This window comes from Aureobasidium melanogenum (genome assembly GCF_000721775.1).
Source record: "Aureobasidium melanogenum CBS 110374 unplaced genomic scaffold scaffold_2, whole genome shotgun sequence".
Classification (NCBI taxonomy): domain Eukaryota; kingdom Fungi; phylum Ascomycota; class Dothideomycetes; order Dothideales; family Saccotheciaceae; genus Aureobasidium; species Aureobasidium melanogenum.
Window position 1 is genome coordinate 1,575,670 of NW_024470054.1, and position 13,726 is coordinate 1,589,395.

At 51.9% G+C, this 13,726-nt stretch overlaps 4 protein-coding genes across 4 annotated transcripts; 2 read left to right on the forward strand and 2 right to left on the reverse strand.

Moving 5' to 3' along the window:
- Positions 1-733: 733 nt before the first annotated feature.
- Positions 734-5,459, reverse strand: M437DRAFT_81307 (DUF1709-domain-containing protein; the record flags this gene model as incomplete). The annotated part of the gene is made up of 5 exons (XM_041027529.1): positions 734-2,091; positions 2,144-2,534; positions 2,589-5,198; positions 5,257-5,394; positions 5,445-5,459. The coding sequence occupies 5 exons, from the start codon at positions 5,457-5,459 to the stop codon at positions 734-736; spliced, it is 4,512 nt and encodes a 1,503-aa protein (XP_040883855.1).
- A 760-nt stretch (positions 5,460-6,219) lies between these two features.
- Positions 6,220-8,004, forward strand: M437DRAFT_39324 (ATP-dependent RNA helicase mrh4, mitochondrial; the record flags this gene model as incomplete). The annotated part of the gene is made up of 1 exon (XM_041019991.1): positions 6,220-8,004. The coding sequence occupies one exon, from the start codon at positions 6,220-6,222 to the stop codon at positions 8,002-8,004; it is 1,785 nt and encodes a 594-aa protein (XP_040883856.1).
- Positions 8,005-9,192: 1,188 nt separating this feature from the next.
- On the forward strand, positions 9,193-11,310 carry M437DRAFT_81309 (DUF1900-domain-containing protein; the record flags this gene model as incomplete). The annotated part of the gene is made up of 6 exons (XM_041027530.1): positions 9,193-9,226; positions 9,281-9,309; positions 9,371-9,573; positions 9,630-9,678; positions 9,737-9,834; positions 9,885-11,310. 6 exons carry the CDS (start codon positions 9,193-9,195, stop codon positions 11,308-11,310), a joined length of 1,839 nt encoding a protein of 612 aa, XP_040883857.1.
- Positions 11,311-11,713: 403 nt separating this feature from the next.
- M437DRAFT_38680 (CTP synthase) lies at positions 11,714-13,676 on the reverse strand (the record flags this gene model as incomplete). Its single annotated transcript, XM_041019880.1, has 5 exons — positions 11,714-13,304; positions 13,355-13,401; positions 13,461-13,507; positions 13,564-13,596; positions 13,652-13,676. The coding sequence occupies 5 exons, from the start codon at positions 13,674-13,676 to the stop codon at positions 11,714-11,716; spliced, it is 1,743 nt and encodes a 580-aa protein (XP_040883858.1).
- Positions 13,677-13,726: the final 50 nt, after the last annotated feature.

Below are 13,726 nucleotides of genomic sequence, written 5' to 3' on the forward strand. Positions count from 1 at the left end.
ATATCATTTTCCATGTCTTCTGAGATACCCGCGTGACCAGGAGGCTTTCTTGATCCTTCTTAAGCAGGGTCACGCATCTACTATTTTTCTATCTGTGTATGAATAAATACTTTATTCAAGTATCACGCCTTATCAGACTGTCAACGACAGCGTGACTAGTATGCATACTCTCATGTTATGCTGTGAAACCAATAGCTGGCCGTAAACGGCAAGGCTTGGTGAATTGAGTCAATATCAAAAGCTACTCCTCTAATCTAGATACAACACAATCATCTCGATCATCATCTCCTCCATACATCCTCTGTGCATATCGAATGAGCGTGGAGTTGATATTCGGTTGCCAGAAATCTCGTTGAAACAATGACCCTGACTTTCAAATGCATCCTCTCCGACAACCATGTAATTTGATTGGCAACATACACAAATCACTGACGCGTTCTATGATATTGAAGGAAACCGAGGCATTCAATTGAAAGGTTGTCTGTAGCAGTAGCGCATGCATTGTGTTTCATTACAATCGTAAACTCCGAATCTCCAAACCCTTCCCAGAACCCAATAAACCAAAAAAAAGAGAAATGAAACAATGAAAATGAAGAACGGGCGACGGCTATGCCATGCTGTTTTTGCCAGGAAAAAAAGGTGCAAAAGACAAGAGAAAGAGATGAGAGCAAGAAAGGTATCTAGAAAGAGTGAGAAAGGTAAGAGGAAAGAGGTCGGTTCTGTCTGACCCTCTCTAGAAGACCATGCTCTTGACCTGGTGTCTGTCACGTTGTCCTGTACGAGGGCTGCTTGTGGGTGGCGTGTCACCTCGCGTGCTATCCTGTTGTGACATTGTACGCTTGAGCTTGGGTGCACCGGTCTTGTTATCGTGAGCATCTGGTCCTGATCGGCTGGGGTCTTCCGAGTTCTGTTGTGCCTTCACTGCTTTGGCTTCCGATCGTTCCTTGGTCAACACCACATCGGTCCATTTGGCTGTGCTGCTCGTCGAAGGCTTGCCTATGCATGAGCCAAGTGCCTTCATCCAGGCATCCTTGTCTGTAGCGCTGTCGGCATAGAAGTCAATGGTCTCGCCGTTGGCGAATCTCATTCTGAATCCTTCTTCGACGAATTGGTAGCCATCATCTTCTTCAGCAAAGGCAGACTTGCGCCTACCCTTTGTGGGGTGGCCCGATGTCGGATCGGCGACAAGTGATTTCTGATCATCGATCAATTTTGTAGCCTTTGAGAGATTGATAGTGGCTCTGGGCTGGCGAGTGTGCTCGTGGTAGGCTGTGAGCTTCGTACCCTGTAGACGGAAGAAGCGACGGCGCCAGTACGGACAATCGCCTCCTTGCTGACTCAAGCAACCTTCCCACGATGACTCTTTGACTTGTTCAGCGGCCTTCATCTCTCTGATAGCTGAACTCATGCTCTTGGGCATGTGCTCATCACCAGCCCCCTTCGGCTTTGGAATGTACATGAGCTGCAACTCGAGCTTGCCTATCGCGTAGGGCGGACGTCTGATGGTGCCGTCTCTACCACCAAATCCAGGGTTGCCATTGTTGCGCTTGCTGCGCACACTGCTGACGACGTCGGCATCCTTCTCAATCGCCCACTCATTGAAGCAGGGCACGTCGACGGTCAGTTGTCGTCCGAAACACTGAGACTCGTGAGACTTGAGAGAAACATAAGCACGAGCAAATGATCCAGATTTGGCATCAACAACTTCGCGCATTATGTCCCATGGCGTAGGCTTGACAATAGCACGCTTGCGTTGCATCTCTTCTTGCTGACGACGTTCGACCTCCGCGGCCTCTTCTCTCTCCTTTCTTTCACGCTCCGCTCTCTTCTTGGGAGATGTGAGAAGGCGAGAGAATCTTGATGTTGACGACTTGATAGGCTTGGTGGGAGACACGGGAACAGGAATTGACATCTGAGGCTTAGGTGCAGGAGCCGGCAGTTTGGTAGTCAGAGTAAGCTGGAACTCAAGGTCTTGAAGAACAACAAGCTCGAACTCCTGCCCAATGGCAGCAGCTTTACCAAGCTGAAGATCAGCAGTTGTCACACAATGCAGGCCATTGTCCAAGGTGAGTTGGAAGAAGAGCCGATCATCTGCAAAATCATGTTAGTTCGACCCGGACAGGTTTGAGATGCAAGCACTTACTGCGCGGCAGAGGCAAATCGAGCTCCTTCACGCCAACAACCTTGACAAAAAGTCTTCCTCTCTCCTCACCATCGTTGGTCTCATCAGTCGTCAGATATTCATCGACCTTTCCCAGAGAACTTTCATGACCAGGCAGAGGAGGGGCCGGCCCACCGATGTTGGATTTTCTGCCAGAGGATCTCCTAGAACTTTTACGTCTAGTCTTGCCGTTCCATGGCTCGGTCGTCAAATACTTCTCGCCGGCGCTCGACTTGCGCGCAGTACGTTTGCTCTTGCTAGTAGTCGAGGGATTGGTTTGGCCATTTGGAGAGAGTGGACGCTGGCTTTCGTCGCTAAAGTTTCTGTTACTAGCAACGATGACTTTGGTGTTTTGACGCATGAGATAGCCCTTCTGCATGTTGGTTAGCATATACACAAGAGAACGATGAGCTGTACCAATTCCTACCTTCTGAGCTTCAATTACGCGGTCAAACTCGGCATCCATTCCAAGACCCATGTCATTGTCGAAAGATTCGAGAGGGAAGTCAAGGTCGAGCTTCATCTCGCGGCTTTGTCGACGCTGTTCGTCCTGTTCAGAGAGTACGTCTGTTCCATCGTTTGCGAGTTGGCCATCTTTGTCGAGGTTTGTTTCGCGGTGGAGGGACTTTTCGCTGTCGTGCTCGCCATCGATTTCGTCCTGTTGAAGTTCCTGGCTAGTCATATCATGCTCAGAGAGAGATTCCGAACTGTGTGATTCTTCATCATCTTCACCCTCATCGGAAGAGGCCTGCTCATCTGCTTGGGCCGAAGTCTCTGAAAGGTATTGATCGGGGATAGGAGGCACTTCGTGGCTCACATGACGACGTTGAGCTCTCATAGCTTCCAAATCGGCTGGAGTTCCAGAGGGTCGAGCCTTGAGTTTGCCCTGTGTCTTGATGGTGGCTTTGCGCTCAGGAATGATAGGTGCGTCCTCTGGAGGAGGGGACATATCGATCATGGAGCCATGGATGACAGAGCCAAAAGACTCATGACCGATAGTTTGATCTGATTCGCTGGATCCTTCTCGTCCGTAACGAGCCTCAGTAGTAAAACTAGGCTGCAACACCACAGGTGGCTCGAGAACAGATTTCTTGCTCTGCTCCTGGGTGCCAGATGAGGAAGGAGGTGTGGGAGTGATATAGTCTTTCAGACCGAAATCGAAATCATCGTTGCCTAGGAAGCTCAGGGGAAGACCCATGCTGCTCGATTCCTCTGTGGATTGTGGATGGCCCAGAGGAGTAGCAAATGCTTCGTCCTGCATAGGTGTTTCTTGGTCATCTTCGGCAGGCATGTGTTGAGGCTCTTCTGGTTGTTCGTTGATCAGGACGGACATAGGGGACGAGTAGCGACTCTCGTCGTCCTCGGCCTGCGAGTCTTCGTCGCAATCAGCATGATGAATGACGGACCTTCTGTCATAGTCGTCTGCTCCGGGTTCCTCAGGTTCAGAGTGGAAAGATGGAACAGCACTAAGGTCGAGGTAGCTATTCTCAGCCTCTTCTTTGATGTCAGCATCAACCTCAGCGTCAAACTGGGTCGATGTCTCACGAGAGGGGATTGGGACGTCGGGGTCGAGATTGGCGAGTTCGCGATAATCTCTATCGGCGAATGAGACCATGGACTCCTCATGCAAATCAGCATCAAACTGGTCGTACTTCTGCGACTTGACGTTTCGCAGGATGGACTCTCTAGAGATGCTTGGTGCAAAGTCGAAGCCAGCAAGATCATCATCTTCGATGTCTGAGTGCTCAGAAGCAGCGACAGCATCTTCTTCAGTGAATTTGGCGTCTTGTCCAGTATGTTCTTCTGTGTCTTGTAATTTTTGTACATCGGCAAGAGATGTTTGCAATTTCAGGAGGTTCATCCTGTCTTCCATGGACATGTTGGCCTCCCGCATGCGGAGAATCTCATCTTTCGAGACCGAAGCAGGGCGTGGTGGAGAAGGCAGAGAACGTTGGATACTACTCGCGCGTTCTGCAGCAGCGGCAAGACCACCAGAGTCAACACGTTCTCTTCTGAAGGAGGGCACGCCAGGAAGTGGCGGTAAAGGTCTTGCTTCGGCATCGGAGTTGGCAGATTCAGAGCGGCTAGAGGTTGGTCGTTGCTCGTTGTTGGAGTGTGAGGCATGTCTCTCGGTAGTCTCGTCATCATCATCAAAGACGTCGTCATAGTCGTTGGCAAGATGACTACGAGCAACATCAGGGCTCATGTGCCTCCAATCCTCAGGAAGGACCACCGGTGTCTTATCTGTATCCTCCAGTGAGGCGTCGAAACTGTCTTCGTCGACTGAAGAGGCACGTTCGAAGCTGTTATCTTCATAATCATCGGAATCGTAGCTACCCTCTCGTGAGCCCGAGGCAATAGATGATGGCTCTGGTGTTTGCTGTTCGTATTCGTTGATCTCGGGAGGAGCTGTCTCGAAGGTGACGCTTTTTGCATGACGTGGCTGCGCACGAGGAGTAGCAACTCTGCCGTCATCTTGGTCTTCAGGCCAGTGACTTTGGTCGGACTCGAAAGAAGCAGCAAAACGACCATTTGATGTGAGAGAAGACTTGGTTGGCGAAGGAGTCTCCCGCCGAGGGGAGCTCGGAGCGGATGTGTTTACGACAGAAGGGCCAGACGAAGGACCAGGGATTTTGGAAGGGCTCGGATCGGATTCAGTGGGAGACTTGAGAGGATTGTTCTCCTTGCGAAGACTATCGAAGCGTGTGAAGACGTTGTTTTGGAAGTTTCCGCCCCAGCCACGGTTGCTCAGAGGGCGCTCGATGATGGGAGAGCTCGAAGGGTCGTAATTGTGCTTTGTTTCGCGAGCATACATGGTGCTATTCTTGACACGGGAAGCCTTTTTGAGATTCTCAATGGATGAGCGACGGTGTGAAGAAGTTGCGGTAGGGGAAGCAGAGCGCTCTGCACGCTCGGGACTGTTCTCGGAGCCAAAGCGCGAAGGTGAGGTGCGGTCTTCCCAGAACATGCGCGGTGAGCGCTGTTGCTGCAGCGGGGATGAATCGAAGGGCGACGAATCCTTGGTGGTGATCATCTTCTAGTGTGGGAGATCAGCTGGTGGTGAGGAGGATCAAGTTGTGGTCTGGTCAACGTACTTTGGTGGCCTGGTTGTAACTGGGAGAATTTCTCCGCCTCTCAGTCGAGCCGATTTCTGACAATGGGCGAGCCATCTTGGACGGGGAGCCAATCGACGAAGCGGTTGAATTGGACTTGACTATCTTGAGCGGCTGCACCTAAGGCGAACGTCAGCGCATGTCAGGCGAGGTAATCCAGACTGTGGTACCTCTTCGGTGGCCATTGTTGACGAGGAATGCGCGCTTGTCTGTGCAGTGAGGGAGGTGGGCTGCTCGGTCTAAGATGGAAATGCAGCACCGCTACTTGCAACAGCAAAGAAAGCAATGCCCAAAGCGCAGAACAAACAGCAAAGGCAGTGGAATGAACGGAGAAGTGAACGATCGCGGTCGGAAAGCGAGCTAAAGTAGGTATACAAAAACAAGCGTGGAGTGTCTTTGTTGTCGCCGGGCCCGAGGGTCCGAGTGGCATAGCAACGGCCAAGCCGCAGAGTTGGCCGTGTCCATGTCCATGTCCATGTGCAGAGGCAGACTAGATACAGAACACTGTCTCCACTGCGGCACGCATTAGTGCATCCTCTCTTGTTGACTACCCTTGTAGCACAATATCATTGTTTGCCTGTCCTTTCTCTTTACTCTCAAAAAGTGAGATCAAAAGACCCTCATTCTGCTCTACTCTTCTAACATAAATCATGATAAGATGCAACCAAAATTCTTGACAAAACTCCAAAAATTTCTTTAGAACAGCGACGACATTATCCAAGACTTGACAAGGATCCGACTAGTCTTGCCCTCTACGTTCGCTACAAAGACCTGTGATAGTCGAACCTAATCGGTCTTGCGCGCCGTCTTTCTGAAACTTGGCCGGAATTTATTTTTGTCTACAGACTGCTGCTCAGTTCATCGCAGGTGTTTGTCGTCGCACCGCTGCCGCCGTATTCGTCATCTGTCGCCGCCGCTGTCACCAGCGCGGTCACCGGTCTACACATGCTTTCCTCCAGGATGCGACCCAGTCTATGTCCCTTCTGCGAGGCCGCAGCTATGATGGCGCGCCCGGTCTTCATTATGCGCCCCGCGCGCCACATGGCTACCATGCAAAAACCGAGACCTTCGCGAATGGATCTGTCGCCCAAAGTCGCTCTTCCCAATGCCAAACCCCCGAAGCGACGTACAAATAGCCCTTTTGGTGGCATGAATGTCACACATGCCGACTTCCGCAATGCCCCTCGCCAACGTCCCTCGTCGGCCGAGCAAAAGAGAGCAACTCGAAATGCTCCAGAAAAGTACAAGCCAAAGGATGAAAAAGAGAAGGACTCGTTCAAGGCTTTGAAGATGCAGCGTGCTCTCAGTCAAGTCTCTTACAGCCATCGTTCTGCTGTCAAGCAGAGCATAGCCGATACTGAATCTTTCAACGAGTTCGGTTTATTACCTACCGTTCATCAGTCCATCTCAACTCAGGCTTTGAACGGTTTGGAAGACACATCTCCCACACCCATTCAACGGCTCGCCATTCCTGCTCTTCTCGGGACCAATGGCAAAGGATCCAAGAACACTCAATCGATGCAACAGTACCTCTTGGCCGCAGAAACCGGATCAGGCAAGACCCTAGCCTATCTGTTACCCATCATCGATGCGCTGAAGCGCGCTGAAATTGCTCAGGCCGAACAAGATGCTCAAGTGGAGAAGGAAGCAGCTGCGCGCAAGAACATTTTCGAGCTCGAATCACCACCACTGTCCAACGAACCTCATCCCACGACAGGCCGTCCACGTGCCATCATCTTGGTCCCGACCGCAGAGCTAGTGCAGCAAGTCGGCGCCCTGGCCAAGTCCTTATCCCACACAACCAAGTTCCGTGCAGCTCTTATCTCTGCCAACTTTACCGGTACCGTTATTCGCAATCGCCTGTTCTCTCCTTCAGGCGTCGATCTCCTGATTTCTACCCCACATCTGCTTGCGAGCATTAGTGAGAACGACCCCAATGTACTTTCACGAGTAACTCATCTGGTTATTGATGAGGCCGATTCGCTTCTTGACCGCTCCTTCGCACCTATCACTGGCAGCATCCTCGATCGTGCCACTCCAAGCCTTAAACAACTCGTGCTCTGTTCCGCTACCATTCCCCGCAGTCTTGATGCCTACCTTCGTAAGCGGTTCCCGGACATTCGTCGTCTTGCTACTCCAAACCTGCACGCCATTCCTCGTCGTGTCCAGCTGAGCGTGGTGGATGTCGAGAAAGATCCTTATAAGGGCAACAGAGATCTTGCTTGCGCAGACACTGTGTGGAATCTTGGTCGCGAAGCAGGGGAAGATGCTGTCAAGAGGGTGATTGTCTTTGTCAACGAGCGCGAAAAGTGTTTCGAGCTGTCGCTGTACCTCCAGAGTAAAGGTGTCGATGCCATGGCTCTCAGCCGTGACTCTGACGAACGTAAGCAAGCTCAAGTGCTTGCCGAGTTCACTGGTACGGCTATCAGTTCGAAATCTGGCCAGGCTGAGCCATCAATGCATCGCCCTCTGCCTGGTAAGAGGCAATTGAACAACACAAAGGTGCTTGTCATGACTGATCTTGGGTCTCGTGGCATCGATACCTTGATGGTTCGCAACGTCATTTTGTATGATGTACCCCACACTAGTATCGACTTCATCCATCGTCTGGGTCGTGTTGGTCGCATGGGCAGACGCGGCCGAGGTATTGTTCTCGTAGGCAAGGGAGACCGCAGAGACATTGTCAAGGAGGTTCGCGATGGAATGTTCCGTGGCAGCGCTCTGATCTAGTTGGCGAAGACGTTCGTTGAGAAATCCTGTACGTTATCTCGCCTCTGTGATACCCATTTTATAGCTGTATAGACCTGTAGAACTACACTCTTACGATCATTTTATACGCCACAATTATCGGAAGAATAACACAGCAACAAATATCCCTCCGTGTACGTAAGTACGTGACACGTATAGCTATAGAAGTTCATGATAGCAACGGTGAACAAGAACAGACCTAGCTATTGAGAGGCAACGTGTCGTCGGAGTACGGTAGAAGTCAGAGGTTCGAGAACATGAGAAGGACCTTAATAGAGTCGCGAGAGGGGAAGAATTGAATATCACCAAATCTTGGTCTCAATTGGTCGTATCTTGATCTGAAACGGCAAATACATGTATAAGAGATTTCGAAGGTGCACAAATATGCAGGATCACCATCGACTTTGCCAACATTGAAGTTCACAAGATTGAATTTAGTTGAGAAGGATAGTCTTCAGGCAGGCAAGCAGAAGATCGTATCGATCATAGTTGGAGCAATGCAGCGAGAAGTACAGCATCTCTACGCCGAAAACAGCTAGCGTCAGCAAGTCACGCCGACGACTGATGTGGCGGTGAACCTGTGGCTGTCACTTGTAGGATAAGTTGGCTTCTATTCGAGCTTCGCACGAGCGACGATGAGTAAAATCTGCTAAACCTCTGCTACGGGGTATCTGGGTATTGATTTTGACTTGCAAGCAGCGAATGTCCTCGTTTCAAGAAGACATGAACATATACAGTACGCGTGGACCAAACTACGGAACGCATTCTGCTACAGCGGAGACGGTGAGTAGCAGGAGAGGTGAATGAAACATCTTGAATGGGTCAGTGCCGGTCATTCGGAGAAAGGCGATTCAAGTGGTTGCAATCGAATGAATGGCTCGAAGAGCATGCTGCGTTGTACATCGCTGGTTAAAATCGGTATGGAATGAGTACAGATTGAATAAAAAAGCACAAGCGGTGGAACAAAATAAAATGTGGCTTGGTCGACAAGATGACGAGGGTGGAGCTCAGGGCGTTGTTTGGCGAGCGAAGCGCCTCGGCCGGGGGTACCGTGCGCATACCGTATCACTTCCACTAATCTACTCCGTACCCTCGCCGACCCAGTCGCAAGCTTCGTCGTCCTCGCTCCATATTGTTTTGTAGCTGGTGGAGACGCCTGCCCAACTCACCATGTCTGGCCGCTTCGTTAGAGCTTCAAAATACCGTAAGCGCCATGACGCGCCTGTCCCAAGCACACGACATGGCTAACGCTAAGCAGGACACGTCTTCGGGCAGTCCACCAAGAAGGTATCCCATCGCACGCCTCAGTACCTACCGTGTTTCTCTCTGACGACCCTTCTCCGAGCAGGAGCAATGTTACGACAACCTCCGCATCTCTAAGAATGCTTGGGACACGAACCTGATCAAGGCCAACCCCAAGTACCTCTCGGTCAATTGGGAGGCCAGCGGTGGTGGCGCCTTCGCAGTTATCCCTGTCGATGAGCGTGGAAAGCTGCCCGATGTTATGCCACTGTTCCGTGGCCACACTGCCGCCGTCCTCGACACCGACTGGTGCGCTTTCCAGATGCCCGTTTCTGATTCCACAGCTTCCTGACGCCCATTGACAGGAACCCCTTTGACGACTCCATCATTGCTTCTGGTTCCGATGACGGAAAGGTACCCTCTCCACATCCACTGCCTTGGGAGTGCGCTGTTTGCTCAGTTTTGTTCGCAGGTCTTTGTCTGGAAGGTCCCCGAAGACTTCAGTCTGCACACCGACGCCGACGAGCCCACCGATGTCAGTCCTGTGCACAAGTTGTCTGGCCATACCCGGTATGTCACTCTGCTCATGTCTCCATCTGCCTCAGACTAACCCACCGCAGCAAAGTCGGCCACGTTTTGTTCAACCCCTCGGCCGCCAACGTCCTGGCTAGTTCCTCAGGCGACTACACCATCAAGCTGTGGGATCTCGCTTCCAACGATCCTCGCCTTACTCTCAAGCACAACGACATTGTTCAGTCTCTGTCATGGTCAGCCGATGGTGGCATGCTCGTGACCACTTGCCGTGACAAGAAGATCCGTTTCTGGGATGTAAGACAAGAAAGACCAGCTCATGAGGTTCAGGGACACCCCGGCGCAAAGAACAGTAGAGCAGTATGGATGGGCGAGCATGATCGTGTAGCCACGACTGGCTTTTCGCGCATGAGCGACCGTCAACTTGGTCTGTGGGACGTGCGCAACCCCAAAGAACCCATCGGTGGTTTCTCCATTCTCGACTCCATCAGCGGTGTCTGCATGCCCTTCTGGGACGATGGCACCCAGATGCTGTACCTTGCTGGCAAGGGCGATGGTAACATTCGTTACTATGAGTACGAGAACGACAAGTTCGAGTATCTTTCCGAGTACAAATCGGCCGACCCTCAACGTGGCGTTGCTTTCGTGCCCAAGCGTGGTGTCAACCTGCACCAGAACGAGGTCATGCGTGCCTACAAGACGGTCAACGAGAACCTGATTGAGCCCATCTCATTCATTGTTCCCCGCCGTGCAGAGGTCTTCCAGAACGATATCTATCCTCCCGCCACTGGCAGCAAGCCTTCCATGTCTAGCGAGGACTGGTTCTCGGGCAAGGAAGCTGCTCTCCCACCAAAGATTTCTCTCGAGAGTCTGTACGAGGGCGAGACCCCCGTCGAGATTCCTGCTGAGAAGGCCCCTTCTGCCGCCCAGGTCAAGAGCACTCCCGCTCCTGGTTCAATCTCTTCCTCCTCCGCCCCAACTCCTGTTCCTGCCTCGCCTGCGAAACCCGAGCCAACACCTGCTCCCGTCACCAGGGGATCGATGCAGGACAACCAAGCAAGCATGTCCGCCATGGCTGACAGATTCGCTGACAAGGATGAGGTAACTCAATCGAAGGGCAACGCCAACGATGAATTCGACGAAGTCCCCAAGCCCGTTCAGCGGCCCACCTCAACTGTTGCTACTAAGCAAGAGGAGAAGACTGGGGTCCGCACGCCCCCACAAGTCCAGACACCTACAACCACCAAATCTGCTCCAGCTCCCGAGCCTGCTGAGCCCAAAATCAACGACATCAAGTCGCCAGTAGCCGAGACACCCAAACCTGCGCCTACTAGCGCAGAGCCACCGACCTCAGCCACAGGCGCAGCGAAGGGAGCCGCTGAGGGCATCAAGGGTGCCTTGTCCGAAATCAGAAGTCTGTTGGTGCAGCAGGCTCAGGACATGGCAGCACAGGCCGAGCGTATTGAGAGCTTGACAAAAGAAGTGGCCAGCCTCAAGAGTCGTTTGGAAGGTTAATAGTGTTGGTACTTTGTAGGATATTGCACGCAACGAACGTTTTTAAGACAGCAGCAGCCACAGCAGCATTTTGATCAATACCACAGAGGGTATTCCCTTCTCTATCCAGCGCCTCATGACTCCAGTATTCAACCTTGCATTATCAACTGGTACCCATCGGGTCCACGAGTCATGACAAGCATGGGACAATCAGAGGAGCATGTATTGAGAAAGAATTGATTTTCATGATTACAGATCCAACTTGAATGTGATGTGGTCTGTTTTTTTACTGCAAGGAATCTTCTATCCCATCCTCTGACGTACATTGACGCCTCTAAACGCCGTGATAATGCATTGTGATTTCCCCCATCTTGTTTTCTTTTCGATGCATCTAACCATTCATATTCGTGATTTGTTCCCATCTTTAGAATGAAGTGTTTGCCGTCTTTTCCTTGACAATCTCGGCAGTGATTGTGTCAAGCATGCCTGCACTAGCAGCAATGAATCCAAGATAAGGCTTGCTGGGATGAAGGACACGAGAAAGGTACTCGGGGTGGTACTGGACACCGACGAACCAGGGGTGATCTTTAAGCTCGATGATTTCCTGACGAACGCCGGTCTCATCCTTGCCGATAAAGTTCAGACCCTTAGTCTCCAGAGTGGAGACGTAGTTGGGATTGACTTCGTATCTGTGACGGTGACGCTCCAGAATTTGGGATTGGCCGTCAGCGGAAGTGGTAGAGGCGTAAAGGGCACGAAGGCGACTCCACTCTGAATTAGGTTGCCACAAAGTAGGTCTGAGACCGAGTCTCATGGTTCCGCCGAGCTGTCCAGGGTGGTGCTCAGGCATTGAGATGATGATGCGGTCCTCATCACGAGCATCGAACTCCTGACTGGTCGAGACAGGAACAGGGATGTTGCAGACATTTCTCGCGAACTCGATAACGGCAATCTGCATGCCGAGACAAATTCCAAGGTAGGGTGTGCCGTTCTCACGGGCCCACTTGGCAGCCTTCATCATACCCTCAGTACCTCTTTGGCCGAAACCACCAGGAACCAGGATACCGGAAGCGGTGCAGACATCGTGCCAGGCCTTGTGGTAAGCAGCAGGGTTGGCGCGCTCAGACTCAGGCTCGAGGTGCTCGGCATCAACCCAGACGATCTTCAGCTTCTTCTTGCATCTCATGGCAGCGTGCTCGACGCTCTTGACAACACTCAAGTAACTGTCGGGACATTCAAGGTATTTTCCAACCAGCGCGATTTCGACGACATCAGTGACGGTAGCCAAGCCGTTTGCCAGGCTGTTCCAGGTGGTCCAGATTTCGGCACCCTTGGTTGCAAGAAGGGGAGAGATGGTCAAAGCATCGATGCGAAGGATGTCCTTCAGACTCTGCAAGAGACCTTGCTCTTGAAGGAGAATGGGGACTTGGTATGTGGTGGGCATGTCGCGGACAACGAGAACCTGAGGAAGGGGGACCTGGCAGAAGCGAGCAATCTTCTGGTGGGCACCAGCGTCAAGAGGGTGCTCGCAACGGCAGGCAATCAAATCGGGAATCAAACCAGCACTGCGCACAGCCTTGATAGCCATTTGAGTGGGCTTTGTCTTCTGCTCGCCGTGGACCATGGGCACGTAGCTGACGTGAATCTGCATGAAGTTGTCTCTTCCAGCGCGGGCGCGGAGCTGAGTCATGGCCTCGACGAAGGGCATGCTCTCGATGTCGCCGACTGTGCCACCCAACTCGATGATACAAACGTCGGGCTCTTCATTTGTGTCGTCAACGGGAATCTTGGCGACTCTCTCGACCCAGTCTTGGATAGCGTCAACAATGTGAGGAACGACCTGGACAGTGTGGCCCAAGTAATCTCCTCTGCGCTCCTTTTCAATAACGTGCTGGTAGATTTTGCCAGTGGTGATGTTGTTCTCGCGTGTCAGGGTGATGTCGAGGTAGCGCTCGTAGTTGCCGAGATCGAGGTCGACTTCACCACCGTCGTCGAGGACGAAGACCTCACCGTGCCTTGACAATGTCAGAACTGCGCGATCGCAGCACGGGGATAGTGGACATACTCCTTGGGGTTCATGGTACCGGCGTCGACATTGAGATAGGGATCAATCTTGATCGAGGAGACGTACATGTTGTCAGCACAAGAACAGACAACCATAGCAAGGTCACACATATCTTCAATCCCATAGTCTTCAGCAGCAGGCCGGTGGACGAGGCTTGACGTCGCAGTCATGTCAGTATCGGCGTACATTCTCGTGAACGCTGGTCATACCAATAATGCCCTTGCCGACACCGCTGATAACACCTGGACGAGCCATTAGTCCACGATCGAGCCATGATGCTAGTGCTCCAGCTCTTACCTCCGGATACCAATACGTATTTCATGTTTGCTTTAGATGATACACCTTAGGGTCGCCTCACTAGCTTATGCCAGC